This window comes from Ochlerotatus camptorhynchus, unplaced genomic scaffold (genome assembly GCF_037179485.1).
Source record: "Ochlerotatus camptorhynchus isolate MF236.1 unplaced genomic scaffold, CSIRO-AGI_Acam_v1.1 ptg000498l, whole genome shotgun sequence".
Lineage (NCBI taxonomy): Eukaryota > Metazoa > Arthropoda > Insecta > Diptera > Culicidae > Ochlerotatus > Ochlerotatus camptorhynchus.
The window spans coordinates 657927-679806 of record NW_027040983.1 but is presented as its reverse complement, the minus strand read 5'-3'; the positions used below and the strand labels follow the sequence as shown (position 1 = coordinate 679806).

At 43.6% G+C, this 21880-nt stretch overlaps 1 protein-coding gene across 3 annotated transcripts; it reads left to right on the top strand.

Annotated features, from left to right (window-relative positions):
• Window positions 1-841: 841 nt before the first annotated feature.
• Window positions 842-21724, top strand: LOC135712619 (DNA topoisomerase 1-like). 3 transcript variants are annotated; one of them, XM_065235567.1, is made up of 9 exons: window positions 842-1111; window positions 1171-1337; window positions 7270-7523; window positions 7585-8617; window positions 8783-8871; window positions 9852-10981; window positions 11045-11295; window positions 19781-19962; window positions 20031-21724. In XM_065235567.1, the coding sequence occupies exons 2-9, from the start codon at window positions 1305-1307 to the stop codon at window positions 20131-20133; spliced, it is 3075 nt and encodes a 1024-aa protein (XP_065091639.1). In that variant the 5' UTR covers window positions 842-1111; window positions 1171-1304; the 3' UTR covers window positions 20134-21724. The 3 variants fall into 3 exon arrangements, with proteins under 3 accessions (XP_065091639.1, XP_065091640.1, XP_065091641.1); XM_065235568.1 differs by having other exon boundaries at window positions 842-1114; XM_065235569.1 differs by lacking the exons at window positions 842-1111; window positions 1171-1337; window positions 7270-7523; window positions 7585-8617; window positions 8783-8871 and adding an exon at window positions 9306-9464.
• The last annotated feature ends 156 nt before the right edge of the window (window positions 21725-21880 follow it).

Sequence of the window (21880 nt, the reverse complement as noted above, 5' to 3'; positions counted from 1 at the left end):
TTGCTAGAAGCTAGCATTTCAAATTACTTTTATTTTTGATTCGATTTACGTGCAAAATAATAATTGATTGCATCGCAATATTTTGCACATTTCTTGGTGCCATTCATTAACCAACGAAGATCAATTAATCAATAGAGTTAGAATATTGTTTTTTTTAGCACACAAAAAATAAAGGTGATTGAATTTCTGTTCGATTGCAATACTCTCAAATTTATTCTAGTAAGAATAAGAAATCGTCGGAAAAAATCTAATAAGGTGATCCAAGAGACGTTTCGCAGTGGAACTGACAGCTAGAAATCAAGAGTGTGTGAGTGATCTGGTGTTAATGGTGCTGAATGTAAACATAAACAAAACAGAAATTCATATGAGAGTGAACTGTCAGTTCTACTGTGATCTGTCAAAAGTTCTTGGTAAACAAAAAAGTCAGCTGATCGCAACTGTCTCGTGGACAGCCTTATTGGAATGTGCGTTTGGCTCAGATTTTGACAGTTCATTTGGCTCAAAACATTCTCTCCGCCCATCTCTCCCTCTGAGTATTGCTACTCTTAACTGGGTGGCCAGCAATCTTTTATGTTAGCTGAATTTCTCGGTAAAAAAAATCGTTTGCTGTTTTTCAGTAAAGCATTTGTTTTACTTATACTTAAAACTTAAATTTGATGTGTAGTAAATACTTTAAATAATTTTTTTATCGGCCATTTTAAAACAACTCGTCCATAGAAACGCAAACCGTGGACACAAACCATTTACAGCGCCGCTAGCTGTCAGGCCATCGCGCTGGTCACTCTATCCGCTGTCAGTCGAATCAAAAAGTGGCAGTCCTCTACTGTTCGGCTATTCCGTCTCGTCTCGACGGACTTGGCTGCTGGCTGTGCTCTGCTTTGCCGTCGTTCGTCCCGTGCTTTTATCGTGTGTAAATCGCGGAAGAAGTCTGCATTTTGCATCCATTTTCAGTGTTACCCAAGTGCAATTTAAGCGTTAATCTACGTACGATACACCGAAGTAGGGTGTATCGGAGGAATCAGTGTAATTCGGTGGTATTTTGTGTGGACAAACTCGCGTGTTTTGTAGGACAGAACACACCACCGCAGTGCTTTTTGACGTCGACATCGCCGTCGTCTTCATCGTAGTCGTAGTCTGCCGTCGTCGTCGTCTCTGCTCTGCTGCTGTGAGCGATAAAGAGGCGAGCACTGTGTGATTCTCTTGGACTTGTAAAAATTTCTGCTGCTTTCATTCCGTGTTGGTCTTGTGTTCGGACCGCGGGCAGAATTTTCTTATTTCGGTGGTGAAACTCTCGGTTCCGGACGATGAGCGTCGAAGCGGAAACGGCCAATTCGCAGGTTAGTACCGGGGTTAGGTTTTCATGCGGGGAAAGTAATTGCGTTTCGGAAAATTCTCGAACGAAAAACAGCTCTGCCTGTGCTCTTCGCAATGAAGGCTGAGTCCGAGACCGAGCTGGGACTTAGCGAAATTTTCAAACTGCTGCTGCAGTACATGTAGAGGCAGAGTGTTCGTACTCGCATAAAGAGAAAATGGCGTCCGGAGACTAAGTCCCACGTCGTCGAAAGCAGCAAAGAGGAAAAGTTTGAAAATTAATATCTCGCCTAGGAGGGCCCGGATCGGGCCGAAAATGGTACCGAAATTCGTTTCGCGGAAAAGTGCACCATTTGAGGCAAGGTTACTTTTTCGGTGGAAAAATTTCGACAAGTCCCCGATTTTTCCGGCACTTAGAAAAATTTTCGGATTTCATCTATCGGGGGCTGTCTGGTTGTTCTCTTTGTGCTTATGAAACGAGAAACGACGACGACTACGTCGGCATATTCAGTTCAGGTTCAACATCTCCCTTGCCGTTGCTGGTTCAGTTTCGTGTATAGAGACGGACTTTATTATATTTAGCATAGCGCGAGGAATAAGAGCCGTAGCTGGCTCGAAATTTTCACAAGTGTTGGTCGTCGTCGGTCGTTCGCTTTGCTTCGCAGCGCTGCGTTTTTTTTTTTTTCGTACAAGTCCTATATTTGTAGCGGCGTGCGGTGGTGGCAGTGGTATCGGCACTGCGATTGCGATGCCAGTACCTACCTGCCAGCATTAACATTATTATACGTTCGTCGTAGGTTGTTGGTACGATTCGTTCGTTCATATTAGGTGGCACCGTGTCGGTGGATGTCGATGGTCAGTGAAGGCACAAATAAATAAAAAACATCCATCGCTGAGAGGTTCTTGAACAATCATTTTGCTTTGCGCATTGAAATCGCAAATCGGAGGATGTTTTATGCGAGCGAGCTGCGTTACATTTCGGCTTCGAACACTTTCCACTCTGCATGTGATGTGGCTCGGTTTTGAGAAAATGATGTCTTTTTAATGGATCTTGGTGCATTTTGTGTTTGCCTCAGGAAATTACTTTTTTTTGCCTACCTGTTTATCATAATATATTATATGTTATGCCACTTTGAGACAAATCACTCCATCATTTTGACTTAAGAATAACAAATTAAATACATTTAAAAAAAAATACAAAATTCCAACTACTCACCTTTTTTGTAAGGGTAATTTTCCCTTTTTAAACAATTATTGTTAAAAAAATAAACTTAAAGTTTGAGTAGTTGAAATTTTGTTCCCTGTCCGAGATCTTTAGAATGTTCGGATTTGTAACAATTTTGGTATGTTGGAGATTCAAAAAATTGAAGAAACTGAATTAAAAAAAAAAGAGAGATGTCGACTCTTTATTCGAATTGAGTCTTTACATAAAATATACTTGTTACTTGTTGGGTTGCAGTTCTGCCGATATCGTTCGATTTCATCCACTGATCGTCGATACTTCTGGATGTGTCAGAATTATCTCTGTTCACGCTTATAATTTTTAGTGTGTACCACTGTCACTTTTGATCGCACATCACTGTGCAGCCGCTTCTTTGTTTTGTGAGGAAAACCTGTAATTTCTATTTAGCCATTACACCTTTCCACGAATCAACAACCGACCGAACTCCACATCCCCATCCTTGAACCGAATATTTCAGTCCAGACTGAATCCACATGTTTATTGGAACGGCGTCTGGCAAACAATTCCAATCACCGACGGCGGAAGTCGACCCACGCAGGAAGGTAAAAGTGGTGTCTTGGTGGATCCCAGGCAGTGGCAGCTGATCAAATGCTAGCAACTACATCGGACAAAACAAGACCGTTACAAGGATCCAGAAAAATGCACCTCTCAGTGTTAGAATTGACCGCCAGCGCCAGAAGAAACTCATCCACCCTCGGAGGCAAGTCAGCATATCCGAACTCCTTGCACTCCGTAGGGAATCTCCTGGGAAATTCGACTGCTCGCTCCTCTGTCTCCGGTCCATCACCACAGGCCCCTGCGTGAATCGGAACTGCCACGCCTCGCAAATCCTTACCAAGACCACTCCCCGGTTGGCAACGCATCAGCAGCAGAAGCCTTGCTCCGACACTTATCGTATGTCTCTCGTCAAACCGGGACCGATTGATTGTCATCGTCCTCTCTTTCCTCCTTCCTGACCGCTGAACTCCCCCTGCAACGTACCCAATCGAAGCCGAACAATCCTGTGGCTTTCCATCGACCCAACACCACGATCGCGCCGGAACGAACCCGCCTCTCGTAGTGCTCTGTTTCACAATCATCATCCTCATCGGATGCACCTGCTCGGGCTGAACCAGTTCACCAGGTTTTGTTTGGTGATCTCGAAGCGCCCGCACTCCTCATCGATCACTGAAGCAATCCATCTCAACATTTGGAATCGTAATCTGTCTAATTGAAGCCGTTTGGCCGCATACATATTTGTTCAATGCCACGAACTCAGCTTCCGTGGAGGATAACGCCTCACAGATCTGTTAGCGCCTCCTCCCAGTCGAATCAAGTTGCCTGCCCAGTTCTGCCATGTACGGTCGCAGATAGATCTTAAGTGCCTCATGGTCTCTTGTCAGTCCAGGAGCGTCGGACTGCAACGTACAGCAGACCACCGATTGGACTCCGATATTGAGTATTGTTTGGCAGACGTGTATCAAGATCTAACGCTATATTTGGCGACTTGGGCTGCTTCAGGATGTAGGAACTGTTTCTGGTTGAGCTTGAAACCGTTGCCATCCCATTAATTCCGATGCCTAGGAAATGCTTTGCGTCGCCGAGTTCTGTTAAATTGCCTTAAACTCCTCCTCCTGTCATCGGCATATATCAGCACACAGATTTACTATAGTCGCTAAATGTATGGTCTGGCGGAGAGCGAGACAGGGAACCAATTCAAGATATTGACGACCAACAAATGAAAAGGGATTCAAGTCACTTATGGTGCTGTTTTGCGTAAGTGAGCTTTGAATCGCGAGAAAAGTGTTTCCGGAATTGCGGTCTCAATACCTGATAATGCTCTTTCCAGTTGCCGGTCGTGATATGTTCGATTGGTTTCGCTATTTGACAGCTCAATTGGTTTGTCGCATCTAGAGACATGAATCCACTGACGAAGGCTTGAATCTCATCTTCCGGAACACGATGGCGGAGATGCTTCAGGCGACAACCGTACTTGGACAGATGCCTCGGCTGTTGGCGCTCCAATCGATGTGGATTTCTCCGTTGGAACTCCAAGCATTGTTGACGTCTGCTAGGCAACTGTGGATGATGATGGTTGAAGTAGTAGTAGATTCGGATGCTTTTTTCGTTGTTCTGTTGGTCATCAGGATAGGGTGACCAGTGAAGCGGTTAGTCGAGAAAATATATACTTCGTATTTTCTTTGAAAAAATCATCAGATTTCAACGCTTAGGATGTACTAGGATATAGTCGCTTTGAAGAACTCAAGATAGAGCTGGAATTAGGGCGTAACAGCTTTCATAAACAATGTCTTCTTTCGATGATGTCTTGAAAGTCAAGGCTCGCCCACGCACATCAACATCACCATCAGGTAAGGTAAGACTTCCCCTACCCGATGGTAATGTTGGTTTGCGTGGGCGTGCCTTGAATTCCTAGATATCATCGGGAGACGTCATTGTTTACATTTGAAAATTTTTCAAACGTATATTCTAAGTCCATGTAAACAAATCACTGTCAGATGCCACAAAAAAAGTAAACTCCCTTTTTCAGAGAATATCTTCTAGGAAGTTTTAGGAAAAACTCCAGAAGAGTTTTGACTAGAACTCCCAAGTCAATTGAGTGAATTCAGAGTAAAACATTCAAGTAGCTCTCTGGAAAATTCCATGATGATTCTGAAGAGGATTTCAGAATTTGTGAAAAATACAGAGGCAATCGAATTTTGAGGATAATTTCAGCCGCATTTCGGAAATAATTTCGCAAGAATTCAAGACCAACAATTGAAAAGGCCTCAACTCCATTTTGTAAACAAACCTTGTAAGGCCATTTTCTCGCGAACCGAAACCTATATTCGCAAACCTAAAAACACAATGGTTAAGAGGAGAATTTCCCCTACCTGTTCATTTTGTTGGTTTGCGTTGGTGGACTTTGGTTCGCTACAAAATGACCTTACAAGGTTTGTTTACAAAATGGAGTTGGTTGTTGGGAGGAAAACTTCAAGATAATTCTGAGCAAAATTTGAAAACAATTCTCGACGGGAGAAGTTCCCCTGCTCGTGTTGACAGGGAAAAGGGATTACAAGTTTTGCTCACAAAATCTGATAGGCCCTTTTCAAATGTTGGTCGAGAATTATAAAGGGAATTCTACGGAGAATTCAATTGAATTTAACAAAAATTGAAGCTCCAGTGAATTCTTTGAAAGAGTTTCTCTAGATGAAGCATTGTTTACAAAAGCTTTTAGGCCCTTTTTCCAGCTCTGCATTGATATTCATTATACGATCATTATTATTATTATCGAAATTTCATTGGAGCTCTCCTTAGAATTCTATTTGAATGATTGATTTGCATAGTCCGTTGAGGACCACCGGTCTAATCAGCGTCTTGTAGATAGTCAACTTCGTGCGGTGGCGAATTGTATTCCTCCGGAGTCCAAAGAAAGCTCGACTCCCTGCCATAATGCTTCTATGAATGTCTCTGCTGGTATCATTTTCGGCGGTCACCAGTGCGCCAAATACACGAACTCGTCGACCATCTCGATTTCGTCATCATCAATCTAAACTCGGAGTGGGAGGCTAACATTGTCTTCCCTAGAACCTCTTCCTCTCATGTATTTCGTCTTCGGATGCGTTGATGGCAAGCCAATCCGCCTAACCTCTGCCTTCAGTCTGATGTACGTTTCCGCCATCGTCTCAAAGTTCCGTGCCATGATGTCGATGTCATCGGCGAAGCCAACAAGTTGGATGGACTTCCTGAAGACCGTGCCAGCATGAGATTTCAGGAACAAGTGAAATTCGTGCTAGTTGATTAAGCTGGTTGAGCTAGTCAACTAGCATAAGTGTAACAGTCCATTCACATCAGACATGATGAAAGCCCATCAGCTTGCAGTAACCCCCTTCGAGATTCAAAGGGACTCGAGAGTGTCCCCGATACTCGAACAACGCACATCACTCGATCCATCGTTGACCAATCGCTTCAGTTTATTCGGAAATCCGTACTCGTGCATAATCTGTCATAGCTGATCTCGATCGATTGTGTCGTATGCGGATTTGAAATCGATGAACACATTTGTGGGCACGTTGTACTCGCTTTCTGACAGTCAGAATATCCCGCAACCGCAGCAGAGTCATCTTACCTTCCCTGCAGCAATCGCAGTTCAGAATAATTGACTTTGATATTTTGCAAATTTCTCCAGTGAACACCACATTAGCACCCTTTTCGACCATCGCAAGTGAACCTCTTAACGGGGAAACCACTATGCAGAGCGTTTGAAGTAGCTTTTGGAACCAAGTGGTAGTTTGAGTACTTGACAGTTGAGAGGTGGGCAAAATACGCATATTTGTCAAAAGATAAGAAATTCTAAAACATGGCACAGTGACAGTTCCATTCCCGGACTAGGAATGTTTCGAGTTGGAAAATTTCTCGACTTCCCTGGGCATAGAGTAGTAGATATGATCGTACTTGCCACACAATTATACCAATGCAAAAATGGTACAGGCATCGAAAGCTCTCAAATAATAACTATGGAAGTGCATCTAGAACACACGTTGAGAGCACGCAATAAGCTAATATGCGATAAACAATAAGCTTGAAATGCGAAGAAGAAGATGTTCGATTTTCGAGTCCGTGCTAGGGATGCAGCAGATAGTTGTTTTACAACCAAATGACAACATTTTTCCAATTTATCTTCCATATGCATCCACAAAACAATCTGGTAACGTTTCCAACAATCTTTACTTTTTCAGGAGGATTCCGCCAAATCGGTGAACGGGTCCAACCTGCAGAATGGAGTAAGCAACGGCCATTCCGAGGGTTCCGGTGGCGGTGGTGGTGCGGCTGGTGGCACCAGTGATGATCGCCACAAGAGTCACAAAAGCTCCAGCAAGGACAAACACCGGGACAAGGATCGGAGCCGCTCGGATCGCGACAAGGACAAGGAACGATCGAAGGATAAAGATCGCGATCGGGACAAGCACAAGAGCAGCTCGTCCTCGTCAAAGTAGGTTTACCTTTCGTTTCAGGCGCTCGTTGAGATAACATTATGTTCTTGCTCATTTTAGGGACAAGGATCGCGACAAGGACAAGTCCAGCAGCAGTAGCAGCAAGAACAAGGATCGCGACCGTCACAGCAGTTCGCACAAGAGCTCAAAAAGTGACAAGGATCGCGACAAGGACAAGGAACGCTCGAAGGATAAGGACAAGGACAAGGACCGGTCAAGGGACAAGGACAGGGAGCGGGAGAAGGATAAGGAACGATCCAAGGACAAGGATCGCGAGAAGGACAGGAAGGATCGCGACAAGGAGAAGTCCAGCAGCGGCAGCAGCAGTAAGGACAAGGATCGCGACAAGCACAAGAGCAGTTCTTCGTCGTCCCGCGACAAGGACAGGGATCGCGAGAAAGATAAGCATAAGAGCAGTAGCAGTAGCAGCAAGGATAAAGACAAACATTCCAGCAGCAGTAGCAGCAAGGACAAAGACAAGGATCGAAAGGATCGCGATCGCAGCGACAAACATTCGTCGTCGAAGGATAAGGATCGCGAGAAAAAAGAAAAGGTGAAAGAGGAACCTGTAGAGCTGAAGCAGGAAGTGCCGGAGGTGAAGCAAGAGGAACCGGCAACGTTTTTCAACGGCACCGCTAGCAATGAGTCATCGCAGGATGTATCAGTGTATAAACCAGAGGATCCTCTATGCATATCCCAGGCTAGCTCGTGCGATTATTCTATGTCTCAATTCCGTCAGGATGAGACACAGTTCGTCATCAAAGAGGAAGCCTCCGATCCAGATCGCGAAGAAGAGGAACCAGCAGAGCGCGAGGAACAGCCAAGCCAACTGGAAGTCAAGCTTGAATCGGATTCCGAAGATGATGTTCCGCTGTCCAAGCGCAAGAAGAAGGACGACGATGACAACTTTGATGCCGGTAACAAGAAGAAGAAGATAAAGACCGAGAAGAAGGACAAGAAGGATAAGAAAAAGAAGAAGCGCGCATACGAATCCGAAGCGGAGGAACCCGAGGAGGAGCAGGAAGAGTACGAAGACGTGGTTGCTCCGAAGAAGAAGCAGGCAAAGAAAGTCAAAAAGGAGTCCAAGACCAAGGTGAATGAACTTTTGCGGTTTTGTTTACGTTTTTCTCTCTCTCTCTCTCTTTGTTCTGACTCAAGCCGAGAGAGTGCATGCAAATGATTCACCTTATGCTAATGATGGGTGCTTTTCTTGTTTTGTTTTCTATTTTGGATTCTACCTGAATCGTATCGCGTGCAGGTCAAGACCGTGGTGAAGCAAGAGCCTGTCTCCAGTCCCCAGAAGGGTCGCAAGAAGAAGGTGGAAGAGGTGGAGGAAGTCTGGAAATGGTACGTATGGCAGTTTTGCTTATTAGTCATGCAGCAACAGTAGTTTTCTCCAGGCGCAAATTTATTGCTGTTAACAAACCGGTTGGATTAGTGCACTTTTTAAAGAACTCTTGTACGTACGATCATGCAGTAGTATTCGTGAGCATAACCTTGGAGAAGTCTATGGATCAAAAGTCTGATCGTAGGTGGACATTTTTAAAGGTTTGCGTTGGGTAATCTGCGCATGGTTTTCCGATTTAGTTCCAGTGCTCACCACTGGTGGCACGTGGCGCTGTAGTCGATGAAAGTTGTTTGACAGCCGGTCGCGATTTGACGTTTTGAAATGTCAGTCTTACCGGCGCAGTGATTGACATGTGTTGTTGTTCGCTGGTTTTGCCTGCATGAGAGCACAAATTTTCGGTGGAAAAGTTCGCAGTTTTATGTTATGTAATCGGTGAAAGTGGGTTCATTTTAATGTGGACTGCTGTTCGCATCACATGGCGAACAGTTTACTGCCAAAAATCGGTGGAAGCATGCCTACGATTCGAGGTGATCAGGCGACATTCCAAGCCTATTTACACCACAGCAGCAAGAGTGTTGCTCACGCTGAAAAGGTAAACTACCTACCAGTTTATTGCACACCGTCATTGTTTGTGGGTAAAATTATGTATGGATAGCTTTTAGGAGCTGAATCACTTTCTGATCTCGATGTCATGCCTACTTCAAGTTGCTTACAATACGCCGAGTCCTTCTCAGTCAGTTTGTCAGTTCTAGATAGAGCTGGAATTAGGGCGTAACAGCTTTTGTAAACAATGGCTTCTTTCGATAATTTCTAGAAAGTTAAGGTTCGCCAACGCAAATTAACAACACGCCCTAATTCCAGCTCTATCTAGAGTTGATGTTTAATGTCAAAATGTCCGTTTTTCTGCTGCATGAGATACTTCGATTCGTCCCATTCGCAACTAACTTAATTTCCTATGCTTCCCTATCGCCGATTCCAGGTGGGAGGAGGAAAAGCGCGAAGATGGTGTCAAGTGGAACAAACTGGAGCACAAGGGCCCGGTTTTTGCACCACCGTACGAGCCCCTGCCGGACCACATCAAGTTCGAGTACGACGGCAAGGTAATGAAGCTGTCGCAGGATGCGGAGGAGATTGCCGGTTTCTACGCCCGCATGTTGGAGCATGAGTACACCTCGAAGGATATATTCAATGACAACTTCTTCAAAGACTGGCGCAAGTCGATGACCTCGGCCGAGCGCGATAAGATCAAGGATCTCAAAAAATGCAACTTCCGGTACATGTATAGACACTTTTCCGAAATTTCCGAACAGAACCGGAACCGTACCAAGGAACAGAAGCTGAAAATCAAGGAAGAGAACGAAGCACTGATGAAGGAATACGGCACGTGTATCATCGATGGGCACAAGGAGAAGATCGCCAACTTCCGCATTGAACCTCCGGGTTTGTTCCGTGGCCGTGGTGAGCATCCGAAGATGGGTATGGTGAAGAGGCGTGTAATGCCCGGGGATGTGATCATCAACTGCTCGAAGGAAAGTACGTTTCCAAAGGCACCGGATGGAAATCGCTGGAAAGAGGTCCGTCATGATAATACGGTCTCGTGGTTGGCGTCCTGGACGGAGAACGTTCAAGGTCAGGTCAAGTATGTCATGTTGAATCCCAGCTCAAAGTTGAAGGGCGAGAAGGATTGGCAAAAGTACGAAACCGCTCGACGACTCCTGAAGCACATCGACAAAATCCGAGACACCTACCGCGAGGAATGGAAGAGCAAAGAGATGAGAATACGACAGCGCGCCGTGGCTATGTACTTCATCGATAAGCTCGCGCTGAGAGCGGGTAACGAAAAGGACGAAGATCAAGCCGATACCGTCGGTTGCTGTTCGCTCCGCGTGGAACACATCGAGCTGCACAAGGAACTCAACGGTAAAGAGAACGTGGTGGCGTTCGATTTCCTCGGTAAGGATTCCATTCGGTACTATAACGAGGTGGAGGTCGAGAAGCGAGTCTTTAAAAATCTGGAACTGTTTAAGGAGAACAAGAAACCGGGCGACGATCTGTTCGATCGGTTAAACACCTCCGTACTGAACGAGCATTTGCGAGAACTGATGGAAGGTACGTTCACTGCTATCAATCAATCAGTCTTCAAATCCAACTAACCGATTTTTAAACATTCAGGACTGACCGCCAAGGTATTCCGTACGTTCAACGCGTCATTCACGCTGCAAAATCAGCTGGCCGAGCTGACCGATCCGGACATGACCGTGCCGGAGATGCTGCTAGCGTATAACCGAGCGAACCGTGCCGTCGCCATTCTCTGTAACCATCAACGGGCCGTACCGAAGACGCACGAGAAGAGCATGAGCAATCTGAAGGAGAAGATTCGTATGAAGCACGATGCGATAGATACCTGCGAGCGGGAATTGAAGGTGAGTGGTGGGGGTAACCTTTGTTTTCGGGGGTTTATGTGAGGGCAGGGTTGCCATGGCAGTCATTTGGGTTTAGCCGCATATATTTCGTTCTCTGAAGATGCTCCTTGTTTAAGGTTTCACTATTATACACATGCACTAAGGCATGCGAGTTTCTGCAAGAGTTCTTCCGCAGATTTTCGGATATCCGCTTCAACTCCTTCTCTGTCTAGGTGGTAATTACTAACTATGACATCAACCCACGTAGATCGAAATGTATTTTTTTTTTTCACCCTTGTTCCTCACGTACAGGCAAGGGTCAGTCTTGGCCGGCATTGATCACGTTTTACTAAACGGTACTCAAAATTGCTCAGTGCATGAGTAACCCCGGTTTTTGTCAAAGAAAATTAAATTCGACTCAATTTTGAGCTAGCCTCAGTGTTTGTGTGTTATTGAAACTATTTAAGGTTTCCAAATTTTCTCTGAAGCTCCTGCAAGTTATGTAATGTTTCCAAATCTTAATCGACACTCGCATATTTTTTTTACAATTTCTCTCAACATCTTCTTCTTTTTCTAGTTGATTGAACCTGTTTGGAATTCACTGATCCTTTCTGAAGATCGCTGATTTTTTCTGGACGTTCCTTAGCTAAATTGTCTGAAGTTCGTTGAAATGCTTTGAGGCTCGCTAAATAGTTTGGAAGTTCACTGATCTTTTATTTGAAATTCGGTGATCCTTTTCTGAAATTTCCTGACCTTCTCTAGAAGTCACTCGACATCTCTGATATTAGTTGGAATGCTCTAAAGTTCGCTTAATTTCTCCCAAGTTTACTAAACTTGTTTGAAATTCGATAATCTTTTCAGAAGATCGCATTGAGAGCGAACTCGTCTTCTCTAGAAGTCGCTGGACATCTCTGATGTTCGTTGGAAGGGTTTTGAAGTACGCTAATTTTCCCTGCGGTTCACTGAACTTGTTTTCAATTCGCTCGGAAAATCACTGAACTTTTCTAGGATCCGCTAGAAAACTTCTCAGAAATTCATTCCAAAGCTGGTTGTTTTATTTCTGGAGTTTATGGAGTTAAGTTATAGAGACATTCAGAGAACTTGTTTTGTTGAACTTTTGAGAGTTTGGATGAGGGCCTCCAGGTTAAGCCGTGAGGTTTTTGATAGCGGATCATAAATTTTCCCGGAATATTTTAAATGCAAAGTTTCGAAAGCTACACTCTCGATCATAAGTTTAAGGACACCCCCAAAAAAACATGACAAATATTGAATGGAACTTTCCTCGTAGGCAATTTATTTCAAAATAATTTCCAAATTTTGTGTGCTAAAAGTTACCCATAGTTACAATATTTTTCAAAAATTTACTCTGAAGAATCGTGACTGATTTTCTCAGAATTGGGTTGGCCAAAATTTTGAAATAAAAGTAGTAGTAGAACACTTATGCTATACCATTGATACCATTCAAATAACCTTTTGAGATCGAATATTGAACGTAAAATGAGAGATCATTGAACAAAACATATTTGCATGGTTTTTTTGGGGGTGTCCTTAAACTTATGATCGGTAGTGTATATCAAGGTAAGATCGGAAGGTTTCTATGGTAAGTTACGAGAAGGGCCTTTCAGGACTAGACCCGCTAAAACAAATTCAGAAAATTCAATAAACCATGCTCCCAAACCAAGTTTCAAAGAGAATTTTCTGGATTAGAGCTCTGGAAATCTTCGCGACAAGGCCAAAAAAGCTCCATTCTCAGGCCAGTTGCCTAGCCCTTACTGTGTGCGGACGAGTAATACTACGGCAGAGAAAAAAAGGTGTGTTTTTTTTTTTTTACTTTTTCCGGACACCCGTTCGATGAGTTTTGCTACTAGGAACACAACACAAACATGGTCAACCGCCAACTATTCGTGATTGACTTCAGTGTCATGCCAGCAAACCCCAAACCGTCCCGAGTGGACTTTTTCATTCCGAAAGATGTTCAGCTTGATTGGAGCAAAGTGCGAGGATTGCAGCTCAACAACATCACATCGTACGTATTCATCAAGATGGATACAATAGAATCTGCAGAACAATTCGCTGAAGAGCACAACCTCAACGATGGAGTACAAAGACATCACCTACCGTATTCCGTTCTTCATTGCCGGTGGAGCAACGGATGTTAAGCTGCATGATTTGCCGTTTGATATGCCAAACCATATTATCGCGGAACAGATGACGCAGTTTGGTGAGGTGTTGTCGATAAAAGATGACTACTGGAGGAACCTTTTCAACAAGGTTCCTAATGGAGTGAGAGTAGTTCGAATGCGCATTTCTAAACCCATTCCGTCGTATGTGACAATATCCGCAGATATCTCACATATGACCCAAGACTACCGAAAGCAAGAGGCCTTCCAGGTCTAAAAATCGTCATTAAAATGGTTCTAAAAGGCTACAACCATCAATATAAACAATATTACAAACCCCACGAAACTCGCTGCTTTGCAAACATTTATACGATCAGCTGAACTTGACGTGATATTCCTGCAGGAGGTGGAAAATATGCTGTTGGAGTTACCTGGATTTGACACGATTTTCAATGTAGATGAGCGACGAAGGGGAACTGGAATTGCAGTCAAGCAGCTGCTCCAATACCAAAATGTACATCGTAGTCTAGATTCCCGTTTGATCTCTCTCCAGATAGGGCAGGTCACCTTTGTGAATGTTTATGCTCTATCTGGTTCACAAAACAGAAGTAACCGCGAAAGCTTCTTTAATTCCATCGTGCCATTTTACTTGCAACGGGCATCTAATTATATAATATTTGGAGGTGACTTCAATTGCGTGGTGAACGAAAGGGATGCAATCGGCTCCGGTAACCAGAGTCCAACGTTGAAACGATTGATGACTTCAATTAAAAACTCACCGATACGTGGACAAATCTGAATGGAACTCGAGTAGAATATTCATTACTGCGTCACGATTGGACAGGATTCTGGTAGGCGCAACCACATGCGGGGATGGCTAAGGAATGCTTACTTCTGCACTACTGCTTTCACCGATCACAAGGCTTACATCGTATGAATAGTTTTACCGGACCTTGGCACATCAACTGGTAGAGATGTGTGGAGTCTTTTTACGAAAATTTTGGACGAACCTGAAGCATTCCCCGAACTTGAACGAAAATGGATATACTGGGTCCGAAACAGAAGGCATTATGCAACATGGATGGATTGGTGGATCACTTTTTGTAAGCCGAAACTGATTTCCTTTCTCAAATGGAAAACATCGCTGCTCTTCAATGATTTTCGTGGAACCATGGAAATTTATCAAACTCAGCTTTCGCACGTGGTTCATCGATTTCCTGGAAATCCGCACGAACGTTCTAACATCAATTGCATCAAGGGACAAATTCTTCAACTACAGCGAAATTTCTCAACAAAGCTCCGAAGGAACGATTCATCTTATATAGGTGGTGAGCAGACAAGCCTGTTTCATCTAAACGAGCGGTCAACACGCAAAGCACGAACAAGCATTAACTTGCTCGAACTTCGAGATGGCAACGTTACCATGGATATAAATAAAATTCATGCTGAAGTCTCCCGTTTCTTCAATCAACTGTATGCTGCTGGTGAAACCCATAATACTGTGAGGTTTTTGCCGACTAGAAGTATCCCAAATGATATCGAGAATAACATATCGATCATGAGAAATGTTGAGGAGGAGGAGGAGGTCTTCGCTGCAATTAAATCGAGCTGCTCAAAAAAAAAATCCCCAGGCATTGACGGATTACCCAAGGAATTTTACCTGAAATGCTGGAGGATAATTTCGTGGGAATTCACACTTGTCATAAACGACGCCTTGTCAGGTAACGCTCCCAAAAACTTTCTTGAAGGTATATTAGTTCTTGTACGGAACAGGGGTAACAAAAAAGATATGTCCGCCTTTCGTCCCATTTCTTTGTTAAATTTTGACTTCAAACCCGTCTCGCGTATCCTGAAGCAACGCGTGGAAAAACTTTTTCCACTGGTGGTATCCGCTGATCAGAAGTGTTCCAAAACTATCTTCGAAGCAACGACAAAAATCTGGGATAGGATATCTGAATTGAAGCACCGACATCAGAACGCGCTGCTAGTTTCGTTTGATCTGGACCACGCGTTTGATCGCGTTGATCATTCATTTCTTCAGCAAACAATGTGTTACATAATTCCCGGCCGGGTAGAGCTAAAACTACCATCAACTATGAGACTCTCAAAGGTCTCCCTGCTACCTTTCTTTTCTACTCTACTGTTGATAATTTACATAAAGGTTTCACTACTCACTGATGGGCCCATCATTGTTGTTCGGCTGCTGCTGCTTATGGGTGCACCGGTGCTATCGATGTCGTTCGGAGGCATGCATTCTGTCGTCGGACGTGGAGGCGCATCGCGTACTTGTCCCTTCATGCGAACACGCAATAGCCCGACCGAGCGGGCCCGTCCGGTGATCTTCAACAATCCGGGCGTATGCGCTCGAGTTTTCCGCCTACTGCTTCTGCTGTCGTTGGTAGCCGTTTCGACGTATGATCCTCACTCAGATAGCACAGCCGGATTGCCTACGCCTATACACCGCTGCCTGCTTCGGCCGTCGCTGACCGCTCCTTGAGCTACTCTGTCGACCGGCCCGTTACCGCCTGACTTGGATGTCGAACGTATGGCGTCTCTCTTCGATCGTCAACCAGGACACTCGTATCGATCCCGACTGGCCGAAAGGTTGACCCTCGACTCCTGTCCTTGCTCGTATGCACAATCGTTTCAGCTCCTCCTTCCGTCACTGGTGTGCCAGCTTGTTTAGTGGGTGGTCGTATCGGTCTGAAGGTTTCCCCGATCCTCTCCCGGTCGGCTAGCAACTGCCCGGATGTTGACCGTGCCCACAGACGGTCTCGCTCTGTTTTTCGTCCCTCGCGTCGCACACCGGACACCGCCGCACTAAACGGAAAGATGAAAATCAAGAAGAAAGGCCCTGTGGCAAACTAGGGTTAGGTTTAGGCTCATCTCACACGAAATTTAACGGCCTCCCTCTTTCGAAGGCCTTTCTTGGTGCCAAATCTGTTCGGAGCTAGAACGATTTGCCTTGTGTGCCCCTCTCTGGTTCGTTTTGTATCCTCCGACGGCGTGAAGGTGGATGCGGTGCATATTATCTTCCACCGATCTATCGGAAGACAGTAACAAACGCTGTATTAGTCGGGCTATCCAGAGTGAGGCATATTTTACACTCACCGTGCACTTTTTCCCCGTGTGCGTCTGGGAAGGGGTAAAATCCAGCCGGTTGTGGGAGTTTTTCTTCCTTTGCTCCGTGCGAGTGCAGCACCTCGATCTGCATGGAAAATGCAAATGGGGTTATCATGGCGCTCATGCAGAAAATCATCTGCTATTACCTGATTCGTATCTCCAACGCCACACAGAGTTCGATCGGAACGGGTGTTATCTCGCAGCACTAGTTGTTCGCCACCGAAATTTCTATCGTCGCTACCAGCGACTACCCGCGAGTTGCTTTTTTCACTCCATTTTCTCCGGGAACTGTTTTCCGGACACCAGCAGCGAATTTTTTCCCACGGATAACCAGCGAAAACGCGACTAATCGGTGGGAGCACCAAAACGATTTTGCCTCTCTGTGTACTTTTCCTTTTGTCTGCTTCGTTCCTCTTTTGGATTCAGCGGAAACTGAGCTGAATGGCTGCACTTAGCACTCTCACGGGTGCAAGATAATCCATAGCATTGAGTCCGGTTTCAATCGGTGCACCCCTGCAGCATCTGTTTACGCTGTTCAGCCTACACTGAAAGCTTTTTCCTTCTACTTTTGCTTTATGTTTTATTAACTATATTGTTGACTAACGTTAACTTAACTAAACGTAACAAATGTTAAGAGTGAATTTCAATCCGGCACTAGTAGAACTCATCAAAAAGTTCATGGAGAATTCTTTTTCGAGGATATTAGTGAATGGTCATCTAACTCCCGAAATCCACATCCAGCGTTCGGTCCGTCAAGGAGATCCCTTGTCAATGTTACTTTTTGTACTGTATATGCAACCTCTATTGGACGTATTAAGACGAGCTTTTCCTGGTGTGATAATTAATGCTTACGCAGATGACATCTCGATGTTCCTGGAAAACGAAGAAATGTTAGTGCAAGTCTCTGAGCTGTTCACAAACTTTGGAGAAGAAGCAGGAGCAATTCTCAACCGAAGCAAAACTGTGGGTTTAATGATAGGCAACATCAACTTAACTGAAGCTACCGAGTGTCTCTCAATTGAGAACCACGTCAAGATCCTGGGTATCTTTTATTGCGAGAATACCCGAACTGCCAGAGATCTCAACTGGAATTCGATCTTATCGGTTACGAAATAGCGGATTTGGGAACAAAGTCCCAGAAACTTGCCACTTACTCTAAGAGTGACACTACTAAACACGTATGTGTGCTCAAAAATGTGGTACGTGGCCTCTATCGTGTACTTGCCAAAAAACTACGAAGCTTCCTAAAAACCGTGGTGGTTTAAACCTACACTCTCCAGCGTTGAAATCAAAAGCTCTTCTACTGAATCGATTGGTAAAGTCATTGGATCAACTTACACTGTTAGCCGATTTTCTGGAAGGATCTGGGTAATCCACCGAACGTCCCAAGTATCCCTGCAGAATTTCAGCATACTAGGTTGGCATTGCAGGAAATGTCATACCTCTCCTCAATCTTTTGGAGTACCTGACGGCGAGTGGTTTGTACCAACATTACCTTTCGCTGCTTCCGGATCCACCGATCTTCATCGACTCGCAGATAAACTGGAAAACGGTCTTTAAAAACATTCACTCCATCCTGCTTCCAGCGCCAAAATCCAACAATCGACCCATTATGTGCCTTATGTCCAGGAGAAATTGACACTATCGTTCATCGCATCTTCAAGTGCACAAGGAGTCGTAATGTCTGGTTCTATCAGAAGTCTTTATTAGCTCATCTAGACCCTAGGCTTCGTCGCATGAAACCAGAAAAGTTTATGTATCCAGTCTTCTCAACATTTACAAGAGTAACGAGGCTCGGTACCTCAGTGGTTACCGTTTCTGCTTACTTAGCAGAAGGTCGGGAGTTCAATCCCAGGCCCGTCCCCCCTTCTTTGCAATTTTTCACTATGCCTTATTCTATACCCACTAGATTTTAATGAAAACAAATACTTCTTTAACGCCGATCGCATCACTTACCACAGTGTGGGTCCTGATCTAAAAATAGAAATTGGATGAGTGAGTGCGTGCGCGCGTGTGTGTGTGTGTGTTTGTGTATTATAATCGCCCTACCAAAAAACGATCCCTGCGTGTGCGCGCAACCTTTCCCCACATCCAACATCCCAGTGATTTCTCGTGGAAGCGCAGAGGATTTCTCGGTTTCCTTCACAGCGAGTACCACGTCAACACATTCCTTCCCATTCCCTTGTTGACCTGCATTCGGACACGGCCGGCGCTGGTATTGCTAAATATTAGATCTCCAGTTCTTTACACATTGAGGATGAATGTTAGTCCCAAACATCATCTGTTGGTTCTCTGTGTAATTGCAGCTGATCTGGTAATAACAGAGCAGCAACCGTGGGCGGTCAATCATGCTCATGCTGCCAGTCTTCTCAACATTTACAAGAGCAACAAATCAATCTTTGATTAAACAGTTAGGCAAAATGTTCCTTTATTTAGTTAATACAAATTTTGCAGATGTAAGCGTCGAAAACTTTAGAATTTTTATAGAATATATCAGGCATAACATTTGATAACGGCACAAAAGCATTTGTAAACAGGGTGCCTTCCATTCATTTTGACTAAAAAAATGTTTTATGAAATTATGGAATAATAGGATATTATGATGATATTTTGTATGTGTAAGTAATAAGAAAAGACTGTAAAGTTTGTTTTTCACACATCAAACCTGCAAATTTAGCTTTGACAGAGTCACAATGAGCGTTTTTCTGATCGCCTCTTCGTGAAGAGTGAAGAGCGAAGAGTGGGTGAGATAAATTACAAAATCGCTTATTGCGACTCTCATGTAGCAAAATTGGCAGGTATTATGTGTCAAACATAAACTTAACAATCTTTTCTTGTGGTTTACATAATCAAAATATTTTCATAATATCTTATTATTCCATAATTTCTTAAAAAAAATTTTAGTTAAAATGAATGGAAGGCACCCTGTTTGTAAACAAACTTTCTAAGGCCCATTACACGTGAACCAAAGTACGCCCACGCAAACCAATACCACTTTCGGAAAGGTGATAGTTGCCCCTATCCGATGATGTTGTTGGTTTGCGTGTAAAGGGCCTTAGAAAGTTTGTTTACAAATGCTTTTGTGCCGTTATCAAATGTTATGCCTGATATGTAACTTTAATATAACTGACAATAAAACATGAAGATATTATAAAAAAAAAATCTCAGGTGAACTCAGATGACTTCGAAAGCAAGTGTTTCGAAAGCATAACACCCATGACTCATCATTTCGCCTTCTTGCCTCTCTTTTCTCCACCATGCAGGACCTGAAGAAGAGCTCGGTTCGGGACAAGGTCGCCCGCGATAAGAAGCAGAAACAGCTGGAACGCCTGAAGGAGCAATTACAGAAGCTCGAACTACAAGAGACTGATAGGGACGAGAACAAGACGATTGCCCTCGGCACGTCCAAGTTGAACTATCTCGATCCCCGTATTTCCGTAGCATGGTAAGTCATTGGAAGGATGTCTAAGTAGGAACTGAACTAATTCTCGATTTTCTTTTTTTTTCCCACAGGTGCAAGAAGTTCAACGTCCCGATCGAAAAAATCTTCAACAAAACGCAACGGGACAAGTTTCGGTGGGCCATCGACATGGCCGATGAGACCTACATATTCTAAGCTCGAAAGTAGCGATATCCACCAATCGTGGGATATTGTAAAATTTACCCTGGCAAATGTGTATAATGTTTCGTTTTTAGAATCATGAACCGTTTTTAAAACTTGCGTTCCGTTTTTATTTCCCCCACGGTAGCTACCACTCCCATTTTCCGTCTAGCATGTGTAATAACATTGACTATGTAGGTTAGTAGGGCATAACACAGTAGTAGAAGAGGGGGATCCCTCTTCCTCTTCCTAATCAATAGCGCCGTCAGTCAGACATATACAGAGTCAGAGATAGATAGAGAGAGAGAGCAGAGTAAAATTCAATTTGTAAAAAGTAAATTTTTATTTATTTGAAGAATATATATTGAACGATACAAAGTACATACCCCTAGCGGGTTCGCTGGAATTGGACGCGATTTTCTTGTTTTATTTTGTTCAGAATCGTACCGCTCGCCTTCTTCCATTGCTGGGAAGCAAGATAGGTAGTTAGAAGTTTTAAATGATAGTTTTGTTTTTAAAGTGAAATTTGCATTTTCTCGAAGGGTTCTTGAAAATACCTTTCCATTTCATCACTTCGTCCCCGACAAGGGGGGTCGAGGTTCAAACACAAATACATACCTACCCATGCCAAGCGACTGGACAACAACAACTTTCGCTCTTTATTTATTTAAATTGGTGAAAAACAGTTAAAGCCGAGAACACCCTTAGCTGACATTTCCCTTTTTTACCTTGAATTAAGTCAATGTTTGTTTCATACGTTTTCCCTAGATTCTAGTAGCAGTAAATTAAATAAGTAGTAGCAATTAAATAATAATGAAAAAAAAAAGTGCAGGCGAGGAAGAAGACGCAGCAGCAGAAACTAAACGTACAGAGTGTGATTTTTTGGTGGAAAAGAGAAGTTTTGAGCCAGAACAGTTTGGATTTCCGTTGGCCATTATTGCGATCCCATTTTAAGGGAGGAAACTAAGAGTGATTTGCTTTGTGGAAGGAATGATTTAATCAAATTAGTGCCGAAAAAATCAATCGAAGATTAGAGAAAGCGTTAACTCAGTGGCAATGAAGTAATTGATAATGCAGAAAGGTAAACTTGGAAACAAACGTTCATATTTACAAAAGGCAGAAACCGTATATTCGTAGTACTAAATAATGTAGGTATTATTGAAAACTATTAATCACACACACACACACAGACACAAACATACAATACAAACAAAACAGAAAGGTCACAACCTTTCCTTACCCGTACCACTTGTAATAGTAAGACAACTCTGAAAAAAGTGCAGTAAATCGACTAGGTTTAGGCGAAAGTTTTAAGCATTAAGTGAAAGAGAAACTCCTTATCAATATAAATAAATAATTAAGTCATAGGATTGACAACTCAAGAAGATTGATTCGATAGGACGATAAACAAAAGTATCAGCATTATTGCGGACAGAGGGGAAACACTCTTGTACCGGTTTCCGGAAGATCGTTCCCTTTATGAAAGGGAACCTCCCGGAAGCCGGATCTGCTGCGATCCACGAAGCGGAATGTACACATACACACACACACACACACACACACACACACACACACACACACACACACACACACACACGCAAACACATATTGACTATTATGAAGTAAGTTAAATAACTGTAGTTGAGACATAAACCACACAAAAAGCAACTGAAATGCATTAGAAAAAAAAATAACTAAAATAAAAAGTGAACAAAAAACATTCAATTGGAAACATACATGACCATGTGCATAAATTCTTCGA